Genomic DNA, 11194 nt, shown 5'->3' with positions numbered 1-11194 from the left:
AGGGGATGACTAGATGTCTGACCTGCCAATGAGAAGAATTTCAGGGCTACCGAGTGGCGCTGTAGTGTAGCAGCAGTCCATTTCAGCTTACATCCTCATATTGAACCAACACTTTCATGAGTCAAGCTGGAACTCTCTCCTCTATCAGCTGGTCATAAGCGCTCCCCCTTATGGCATAGGTATGAGCTCGAGAGAGGTGCTGGCCCAGCAACAGAGGATATAGGAGGTGGGTGTCTGAGCCCAACAACTCCTGTGGCTTACTTTGCCCTCTGACTCTGCTTGAGTCCGGTTTTCTTTGTTTTTCTATCATTTAGTAATGGATTGCTTTGGACTTGCCTGACATGATGACTTGATGGAGCTGACCAAGTGCAGATCATGATGGGTTGGCTATCTCTGGTCACATAGTAACTTGATGTCTTGAGGTCACAATGACTGTCTTACCCAGAACCCAGGACTAGATGAGGACCAGTTTGTTTTAGACTAACAAAGCTTTAAATAGCTCTTTTCTCAGTGATGTTAATAACATGCATCTTCAAGAACCTCCCTGGTGGCCCAAGGGGTTAAGTCTTAGCACGATGAAGCTATTGGCAGCCACTACAGCACAAGTTTGATCCCTGGCCAGGGAGCTACCCACATGGTGCAGCAGACCTCTCCTACTTTGCCTGCTGCTCCCCTCAGCAGTGTATGTCAATGGATCCACCTGTTCTGCTCTCCACTCTGTGGTGAATCCTCTCAACCTCCCCCTCCCCCCACCTCTGGTCTACACCCTAGCTCTTGTATGTATAAATAAATAAATCCTTAAAAAAAAGATGAATCTTCAAATATGCTATGGGAAGAAAACTGAGCTTGAAACACCTTCAAAAGTAAAAACCCCATCACTCTGGGATGATTCTGGGTTCTGCACAGTGAGGGAGTGGAGATGGAAGGGACAGATAGGGTTTTTCCCTCACTTATCTGCTGCTCAACCTTAGCTCTCTTCTTCCAGGAAGTTTTCCTGGCTTGCTTCATTGCCCTACTCCATTCCATCCCCAAAGGGCCTCCCTGTGGTCTCCTCCTCATAGTCCTGATTGTGGTCTACTCTATAACCCTGGAGCTGAGATGTGCAGGCTGAGAAAGAACTAGCCATGTGGAGAGCAGACACCATTCCAGGCAGAGGGAGTATGTGCCAAGACCGGAGCCTGGCTGTGATTCAGTATGTAAAGGAACTGAGTTTGCCCTCCAAACTCCAAACCGGGGTTTGGAGTCCAGAGGAGACTGGAAGGAAGGAGAGGTAAGGAAAACTAGCTGGGCCTTTAAGTGCATGGCAAGCAGTCAGCATATGTTTGAAAGACCAAGGAAGTCACTGCAGAGATTTAAGCAAGAGAGTGGCTCCTATCCTGTTTTCCTTTGTGTCAAGTAACCCCCACCTCTCTTTTAGAAGTACAGACCCTGGTGCCCACTAGACCACCTGACTCAGCAAGGTCTGGCAGAGCCACCTTAAGGCTGCACTACCTTAAGCAGGCCCCACCCCCAGCATAGCCAATGGGCTGGTGCAGCCACCAGTCCACCTGATTTGTGCAGTTGATCAGCTATGGCCTGCCTGCTCCAGGCTGCTACCCGGGGGCTAGTCCCCTGGAGGAGCTACTGCTCCAAGGGGATGCAGGTAGGTAGGTGGGGAGCCCGATGCCAAGTTCCCACCAAGCTCTGTGCTCCCCCTCCCCCTCCGCATTGTGTGACCTTGAGCAGAGGCTCACTGGCTCACCCTGTGTCAAGTGTCGGTGTCGAGTAAGGGCCCCCACAGATGCCACTAGTGGGGCTTCTGGGTGTGCAGTGAAAGGTGTGGGGCTCCAGGGCTGCCCCTTGGGACTCCCAAGTAGTAACACATGTTTTGAAAGAATTCCTGGAGGTAAGGATCTGGGTTCTAGCTACCCTGTCCCTGGCTTGCTGGCCTGCTTTCCCCTTATGTAAAGAGCTCAGCACCTCCCCACTGCCCTGGAGTTGGTGGGGGTGCCTGGGTACTGGCCACTGCCCTGGGTAGGGGTGGGGGTGCCTCCGTTGATGGGCAATGAAGCTTCTCCTTCCAGTTTTCCTTTCAACCTTTCCAAGACTCTCAGGCAGGGTTGGCTACTATCTGGAACCCCACTGACATCCTTTTTGTAGCGTGACTTTGGCTTTTATTTTCATCCAGGTGGGGATTTTCTGAAGTGAAACACAGACTCCAATGATTCTGTTTGGGAAAGGGACATTCCTGTAGATGGGGTGTGCCGAGGCCTTGGGGGCGGGGTGTGTGGTGGGCGTGTGTGTGTGTGTGTGTGTGTGTGTGTGTGTGTGTGTGTGGTGTGTGGGGTATGTATGCCTGTGTGTGTTCCACCTCACCAGCCCTAACCCTCCCTTCTACCACATGGGCAGAGCCTTGGTCCCAGTGTCCTTCAGTGACCCCAGGAATATGTTTCCTACAGAGAGAACTCAGCAAAGGCTTTGTAGAGGCTCTGAGGGAAATCGTGGGGCACTCCCACGTGTCTACTGCTGTTGCTGTCCGAGAGCAGCACGGGCATGATGAGTCAATGCACAGGTATGGGGGAGCTCATGGGCCCCCCTTTCCAGTCAGAGGCACCCGGCTATGAGTTAGGGTCCTGGGCTATCCTCCTCCCCACCCAGCTGTTTTGGGGTGCGCTGGCACTCTTCACCTCTCCTCCACACCCATCCTGAAGGATGTTCTCACCCTCTCTCCCATGCATGGCTCCAGCCCTGCAACGCCCTCAGGTTCCTTGAAGCTGGAGCTGGTCCAGAGGCTACCATGCGCCCCTAATTTGCCAAAGGTCTGGTTCTAGGTGCCAACCTCCGGACGCCGTGGTGTGGCCCCAGAATTCGGAACAGGTCAGCCGGCTGGCAGCCCTATGCTATAACCACGGTGTGCCCATCATCCCATTTGGCACAGGCACCGGGCTTGAGGGTGGAGTCTGTGCTGTGCAGGTATGGTGGCCCCTCCCCCACCCAGCCAATGATCTCCCCACACTTGTCAAATCTGAGGTGGCCAGGTCCAGCCCTCCTCACCTGCCATCCCTGGCTGCTTCTGGCTGTGGGAGGCTGGCCTTGTGGAGAGGTTCTGGCGGCTGCAGACTAGGACATCCAGGTCAGTAGGCCCCTTGGCACCCCTCCTGCCAGGGTGGTGTCTGCGTCAACTTGACCCGCATGGGCCGAATCCTGGAGCTGAATCCAGAAGACTTCTCTGTGGTGGTGGAGCCCGGTGTCACCCGCAAAGCTCTCAACACCTACCTGCGGGACAGCGGCCTCTGGTTTCCTGTGGGTACGCTGGACTCCAGGTCTTTCCCTGGGCCCTGGGGGCTCCCTGATGGCAGGGCTGTTTCTGGGCCTTGAGGGGCACCCTCCTTCTCCAGGAGCTCGCCCCAGGCTGCCCTTTGTCCTGCAGACCCGGGTGCGGATGCCTCTCTCTGCGGCATGGCGGCCACCTCGGCCTCGGGCACCAACGCTGTGCGCTATGGCACCATGCGGGACAATGTCTTGAACCTGGAGGTGGTGCTGCCAGACGGGCGCCAGCTCCACACCGCGGGCCCAGGCCGTCACTTCCGGTGAGCGTCCTGCAACCCACCACTTGCGGGGAGCTCCCACCTCAGTTTCTCAGGAGCGCCCCCTACCCACGGTGGCGGTGGGGGCCTCCAGGATAGGTGGGCTGGACTTTTGAGGGCCCCGTTGGACCTTCCTGGGGTTTGTTCTTCCTTTATGAGGTGGGCTTGGGCCTTGGAGTGGGCAGCTGTGGTGCCAAGGGATGCGGGCCGAGGCTTGCGCTCAGGTCTCAGGCACAGCACTCCAGGCCTCTGACCCGAAGTCCGTGGTCGCATGACTTGGGCACGCACCCACCTTGTGTATCCAGGAAGAGCGCTGCTGGCTACAACCTTACTGGACTCTTTGTGGGCTCCGAGGGGACCCTAGGACTCATCACAGCTGCCACCCTGCGCCTGCACCCTGTCCCCGAGGCCACCGTGGTCGCCACCTGTGCATTCCCCAGTGTCCAGGCAGCCGTGGACAGCACCGTACACATTCTCCAGGCTGCAGTGCCCGTGGCCCGCATTGGTGAGCCGCGCTCGGCTGTCTAGGGGAGCTCCCTGGATGAGGGCCCTCTTGAAGGCCAGGCCTCACTTGTCCTCCCTTCTGCTTGGTCCCAGAGTTCTTAGATGATGTCATGATGGACGCCTGCAACAAGTATAGCAAGCTGAACTGCTCCGTGGCGCCCACGCTCTTCCTGGAGTTCCATGGTTCGCAGCAGGTGCTAAGCGAGCAGCTGAAGCGGACAGGTATGCTGGGTGCTGGGGGTGCAGGTGCTGGCAGGGAGGGGTGGTGCACAGGCTACCCCAGAGTAGGGTACAGTGTCAACCCCGGCCCCCACAGAAGAGATTACCCAGCACAATGGAGCCTTCCATTTCTCCTGGGCCAAGGAGGCTGAGGAACGAAGCCGGCTCTGGACAGCAAGGCACAATGCCTGGTACTCGACCCTGGCCCTGCGGCCCGGCAGCAAAGTAAGACAGGTCGGGGTGGAAGTGGACCCAAGACGCAGCCCACAGACCCTTTCCTCAACCCACTACCGCTGCCCAAGCAGCTGACCGAGGCCCTCAGCAGGCAGGACTGCCCCCACCTGCTGTTACCCCTGACAATCTAGAGGGCAAGCAAGCCATGGGCTCAGGGATGAAGCAGGTGCAGTGCGGTGCTTTCAGGCCTTATGTACACCAAGGAAGGCTTCCTGGAGAAAGAGGTGATGCCAATAACTAGGGGAGATTGGGCTCCAGGCAGCAAGTGCTAAAGACCTGCAGGGGAGGTGCTGGCAAGGCCTACAGGTAGTAGGGGGTGGGCAACAAGGTGGAAGTCTACAACAGGACCCTTCTTATCCTTGACCACAGTGACTCCTTACCTCCTGGCAGGCGGTGGGTGGGGGTAAGCGGAGAATCTCATGAGCCTGTCCCTGACCTAGGGCTATTCCACTGATGTGTGTGTACCCATCTCCCGGCTGCCAGAGATCCTGGTGCAGGCCAAGGAGGACCTGAAGGCCTCTGGAATTATAGGTGTGCTGTCTTCTGCTGGAGGGAGGTGTGGGGGCTGAGGGGGTGCTGGGGCCCACAGGCTGGGGAAGGGCTGGGCTGGGGGAAGACAGCTCTGTCCTCTGTGTCCCCAGGAACCATCGTTGGGCATGTTGGCGATGGCAATTTCCATTGCATCCTGCTGGTAGACCCAGAGGATGCTGAGGAGCTCCACAGGGTTGAGGCCTTTGCAAAACGGCTGGGCAGGTCAGCAAAGCCTAGGGAGTGGAGGTGGGGGAAAAGCTGAGGGAAGTGGGAAGAGCTCCCCACCCCCACTGAGCAGCTCTTCTCTGCCCCTAGGCGGGCACTGGCACTCCACGGGACGTGTACTGGGGAGCATGGCATCGGGCTGGGCAAGCAGCAGCTGCTGCAGGAGGAGGTGGGCGCTGTAGGCGTGGAGACCATGCGGCAGCTCAAAGCCATGCTGGATCCCCGAGGCCTCATGAACCCAGGCAAGGTGCTGTGAGGAGTTCTGAGCACTTGGACAATGTTCCAGACAAAGGTACCTCCTGTTCTGGGAGCTTTCTTCATGCCACAGATTGGCTCCACCTTGGCCCAGCCTCTATCAGGACTTTCAGCTGCCTTTCCCCGTCTAGCCACCAGCCCCCTCCCCGCCCCCCAGCCCCAGGACAACACCTGAGGGGCCCAACATCTTCAGCCCTATTCCACCTGCCAGGTGACAGAATACTCCTGTCCTCCATGTGTATAGGGCTGTTCCTTGGGCCCCCAATAAACCTGAACCCCATCTGCAGCTGTCTGGAGATGAGGAGACAGCATCTGTGAATGACCTCCCGGGCCGTCCTCCGCTCCTCTGCCAGGTTGCCTGTGAGGTGTCCCAAGTCCGCCCTCTAACTTATTGCAGGAGGGAGGGGGTTGGGGGGTGGGGGGAGAAGGGGGAGGGCTTCAGAAGGCAGGCCACTTTCAGAGAGTAGGTCCCTGCGCCAGCAACCAACCCCCCCCCCCCCCCGTGAGAACCCCATGGCTTCAGAACTTGGTCCTGGTCAACAGCACTTATGACAGGCTCCCCCACTGAACCTGAATTGGACCACAGACCATTCAGAATGTGTTCTTCAAGCGGCTGCTACCAATCATTGAAGATGGTTGCTCCTTGGACCGTATCTCCATGGTGTGATGTCTTACCCTTCCAGCTATTTTTGCCACCACTCAGGATCTGTGCACCCCAGGGCCTGCTCAAGGCTTGGACCAGTCACTCCACCAGGGTACTTGGCAGTTGTTCCCCCTAAACCCACAAGAGGGCGCCCGGCACCACAAAACTCAAGACACCGCAGCATCTGCTCTGGCCAATGACTCCTGGGCCTGGGTGCACGTCTGTCCATGGCACGCAGATCTTAGCCCCAACGCCCACTTCCCAAAGCTGGGGAGAGGCCTGGCATTCTGGGAGTCAATCTGCCCTCTGGCAGGCTCCAGGAACCTATCACGCAGGCTCATTTCCCTCACACCCAGCCTCTGCTCCTGGCAGAGGAGAGGCACTGGGTGTCACTGCAGGGGAGCCAGCAGTACCTCCATCTGGCCTCATGCCCATTCCCCCAGCCACCTCCCAGCTCCTCCCAGCCCACCCTCTTAGCCCCTCCACATCTCTTGCCACCAGCTGTATCAGCCTGGGAAGAGAGAGCCCTCTGCTATTCTTCAACCCAACTCCTCTGCGGAACCCCTGCATTTAAAGATTGAGCCTTGAGGACAGTCCTCTGGGGAACACGTTTCTACCCACCCCCTCCCCGCCAGATGCCTGAACATAACCAGTAGCTGTGTCAAGGGGTGGCATGGGGTAGTTCTCACCAACTCCCTCCCCAACTCCCCCAATCATGACCCATCTGGCTGTCCCCAGCTCTCCAGGGCCTGCCATTCCACAGGGCCTGCCTCCCAGGGGAGAGCTGTGGAGGCAGGTTCTCCCCTCCTAAGCAGGGTTCTCCTCCATGCCCCCTCCAATGCCTGGCAACTAGTAGGCGCTCAGCAAATGGCCATTTCCCCACAATTTTTTATTAGGAAAAATTCCAGACATACAGAATTGAAAGAACAAGTACACTCACTGTTCACTGAAATACCAGCTACTGAAGATTTAACAATGAATAGTTTTGCCTTACTTGCTTTGTGTGTGTACTTTTGGGGGCACCATTTGGAATTAAGTTCCCCATTTCTTGATGTCATTCAATATATAATTCAGTATCTACCTCCTAAGAATAAGGACATTCTCCCAAAAGTTCAACACCATTAAGTGGCTACTAGATAAATGGTCTTAGTAAAGTGCTTCCGACCAGGAAGGACAGCAATGGGTGCTGGTCTTTAGCAGAAGGAGTGGGTGGGACCCATCTCATCACTCCTGTGGATTCTCTCCCCTCCCAGAAAAAGCAGAACTTGGAGGGCCCTAAGGTGGAGGATGACATACCAGTTCCACCTGGGAATCCCGGACAATCCCAGGTCCCACCCCATCCCAATTTGGGTCTGAATTCAGAGGCTGCGGCAGCCAGCAGAGGGCTGCAGCGTGCCAGGTGGAGTGGAAGTCATGGGGGGTGGGGGGGGGGGGAAGGGGAGGGATCAGCACCAGCCCCAGGAGCTTGGAATAGCACCCAGCGTGGGCTCCTGCCCGGCCCCGCCCAGCTCGCCCAGCTCGTGACCACTCAGTTCACTCAAGGCGCTGCCAAGGCTGCTGGGCCTAGGCCACTGAGGTGGGCACACAGGCCTCCGCCTACAGCTCAGGGGTCAGGCAAGGAGATCTTCGGGGCTAGCTTTGCTGGAGGAATTAAATATAGAACAGGGAGACACAGTTGCCAGGCAGAAGCGGGAGGTACTGCGAATAGAACAGTGCTCTTTGCGGTGACAAAGCATCGAGGGAGCCTGCTATGTGCGTGCCAGGGGCTTCTGGGCAGAATCTGTCTCTCGTGGTGACCTCTGAGCTGCTGCGTGACTTTGTCCCCACTTCACATGCGAGGAATCTGAAGTTGAGATGAAGTCATTTCCCCAAGAGCGTTGCCAAGTAGAGGAGCCCGCTTGTAGGCAGTTTGGTGCCCATGTTCTTGCAGCTCGCAGACTGTCATCCTTGGGGTCTCCACCCCAGGTGGTGAGACAGACCCCACAAAATGTCCTTTAGAATCTCTCTGAACTTGCCTGGCGCGCCTCTGCTCACCAGTCTGCAACACCCTTGCAGAATAGGTGCTTCTGGAAGCATTTGATGGAAGACGATCCTTAAGCCAGGACCTGGAAAGGTCAGTGCCCACTGAAGCAACAGCACTGAGCAGGTCTGAGAAGGAGTAGGGCCAAGCAGACGTAGTCTTCTCCCTCTAGAGCTTTCCTTCACAGGCTCTGCAGGAGGCCCTAGAATGCCACTTCGGAGCCTGTCTGGCACAGGGACAGAGGCTGGGCATGCACCACTGGCCCCTGCCCTGAGCGTTTTTCTCCAGCAGAGGTCTGCCAACTGCTGTGAGTCCTGAGTGCTGGGTTCTAGTTCAAGGGCTCTGAGCTGGCGCAGCCCCAAACCAGAGCCTCCAGGGAGCATGCCATGAGTCAGCACTGAGATGTGAGCTGAGCAACAGGCAGGGCAGGACGTGGGATGGGGAGCTGAAGTTGAAAAGGGGGGGCTCAGGGCGAATACCCAAAAGAACCCATATCCTTGCAGCCTCCAATGGCTGCACTCTTTGCCTCTGCAGATCTTTCCAGAAGAATTCCGTCACAACTATTCCACTGGTGATGGCAGATGATGTCCATGATGCTTGAGAGGGTTAGTAAACCTGCAGGACTCAGGTCTGACCTGCCACCTTCCCCCTAGCCAGGTATGACTGCTGAGAACTCTTCACACACCTGTAGCCCAGAGCAGGAGCCTGGAGGAAGGTGAAGGAGGTAGGTGAGGGAGTGGGGATGGGCCTTCCACCCCATGGCTTGATTGTGTAACAATACTTCATTAAAATAAAGTCACACGGTGCAGCTTTTATTAGACATTATTTTAATACCATATCAAAACACCTTGACTAATGAAGAAAGCTTTTCCCCCAAGCTTTGAACATTTTTTTAAACATTTTTATAAGGTCGTGTGTGTGTGTGTGTGTGTGTGTTTTAATATATAAATACAGAAACCTATCTTGCATGGGTTGATGCCACGTGTGAACATCAATGGCTAAAATGTTCTCAAACAGAGCGCCTGAAAATGTTCTCAAACTGGTAGCTGTACATGTTCCTTTAGTAAGTTTTTTTGTTTAAGTTTTCTGGAAAACAAAAATCCACAAGGGTCTAAGAAAAATGTTCAGGCATTTTTGCAGGACACTTGTGATTGTTACATCCTCTGAACTGACCAGAACCAGGAGGAAAGAAGGGAGAAGACATGGGGATGGCAGGGGAGAAGGTCCTCGGTGGGTGGTTGTTTTTTGGCAATGAAGTCAAGATATCGGGGTCCCAAGTGGAGGAAAGTGCAAAACCAAGTCAGGAAAATGGGAAAAAGAAACCAAGGCCAGGCGGTTGGTGACGGAGAGGGCCGATGGGGCGCCGGGCACGAGGAGGCCGCGGGTGTCTGCTCCCGGCCATCGGAACTCGGCGGCGAGAACCGGGCTCGGCACGTGTCTGTCACTGAGTGGGTTCTAGCTGGGCAGCAGACAGCAATCTGTAAACATCACGAGGGAAAACACCAGTCGACACTAGACTTTTTTTTTATATATATATTTTTTTTTTTGTAAACACGTTAGAGACAGACCCACAATGCCTTTCAGAGGTGAAAAAGAAAAGGCCCTTTCCCTCCTGGGATGAGGGGTGAGGGGAAGGACAGCGGTTGATTCCTTCTTCTCTCAAACTCGCTCTCCTTCAATTTGGTGTCCTCAGGGAGAAAGGGAGAACCATTCTCTGGAGTCAGTGCGGAAGGGCTGCCAGTTCCCACTGGTGTCCCCGGGGCCGCGCTGCCCCCGTGTCCAATGCTTCCTCTCGGGAACAGGGGCTGGCTCTGTCCCTGCGTGGACCGTAACACGTAAGTCGTGCTCCATCGGGCCGAGCTGGCTCGCAGGCCAGGAGGGGTGTCTGTGGTTCCGGTCTGGGGCGCACCCCGAAGCCACACAGCATGCTGGCAATGTGCACTGGCACTCCAGCGCCGGGGCGCGCGCCCTCTGCCTCTCTCTCACCCTCGCTGTTTCTTCTCCCCGGGTCCTCAGTTTTTGAGGTGAAGGTAAAAAGAGCAAATGTCCCTGATTTGTCTGACATCATCAGCTGTTCTGGGAGTTTACTTGGAATAAATAAAATAAACCTAACAAAGAACGAGAGAAAACAAAACAAAAAAAGAGAAAGAGAGGCCCCCAAACCTTTGGATATGAGATGAGGTGGAGTCAGGGTTTTGGGTTTTCTGGGGGTTTTGTCTGTTTGCCGGCCCAGGACTTAGAAGGGCCAGGTAGGATGGGGCACAGGAGGGGGTGGTCAGCAGTAAAACAAGGTGCCCTGGGGAGGACATGGAGAAGTCAGAGCAGATGGTGATGTAGGGGAACAGGTGGTTGGGGGGAGGTGCACGGCAGTCGGTTGGGCCAGCCTGCTGTGCCATCGGGAACCTGTGCTGTGGGGTGGATGGGGCTGAGTCTAGCCTGCAGGCCTCAGATTCATCTGGAAGCGGGTCTGAGGGTAGTGGCCTGCTGGTAGGAAGAACCAGCAGTGAAAGGATCACTGACAAGCACTGCAGGGCACCGGGCACCGTCCCAGACTGTCTCATTTAATGGGTGCAATGTCCATACAGTACGGGGAGTGAGATTATCCCCCTGTCCTCAAAGAAGCAGAGACCCCAAGAGGTGAGGACTTGCCCTAGGTACCCAGCAAGCACTAGGCAGACATGGGGTGCAAACCCAGCTTCTTTTGTTTCTCCACCCAGCATATTCCGAGGGGATCCTCTGAACTTTGTTCAGGGACGTCTGCCCTAGACATCTGTAATATACCGGTTTTTCCTCCACTAATCTAACTCTACAGAGCAGCTTCTTCATAAACCTGTGAGTTTACATGTCATCACTGCTAGTGCAAGTGTAGGGCAGCTCAGCCACACCCCCTCCCCCCCACTTCCAGGACCAGAGTGACTGGACTCCAAACCTAGAGCCCAGAGTACCCCCAACCACAGGCTCACCTTTGAGAGGAGTCAGCAAGCGAGCCCGGCAGGG

At 55.9% G+C, this 11194-nt stretch overlaps 1 protein-coding gene across 1 annotated transcript; it reads left to right on the top strand.

Moving 5' to 3' along the window:
- Nucleotides 1-1570: 1570 nt before the first annotated feature.
- LDHD (lactate dehydrogenase D) lies at nt 1571-5582 on the top strand (the record flags this gene model as incomplete). The annotated part of the gene is made up of 11 exons (XM_084257338.1): nt 1571-1642; nt 2439-2551; nt 2811-2952; nt 3145-3286; nt 3410-3569; nt 3872-4071; nt 4164-4292; nt 4387-4514; nt 4964-5054; nt 5165-5276; nt 5370-5582. 11 exons carry the CDS (start codon nt 1571-1573, stop codon nt 5533-5535), a joined length of 1455 nt encoding a protein of 484 aa, XP_084113464.1. The 3' UTR covers nt 5536-5582.
- Between the last annotated feature and the right edge of the window lie 5612 nt (nt 5583-11194).

This window comes from Talpa europaea (genome assembly GCF_964194135.1).
Source record: "Talpa europaea genome assembly, chromosome: 16".
In the NCBI taxonomy this organism is placed as follows: Eukaryota; Metazoa; Chordata; class Mammalia; order Eulipotyphla; family Talpidae; genus Talpa; species Talpa europaea.
The sequence above is the reverse complement of the archived record's forward strand: the minus strand, read 5'-3'. Positions and strand labels throughout refer to the sequence as shown.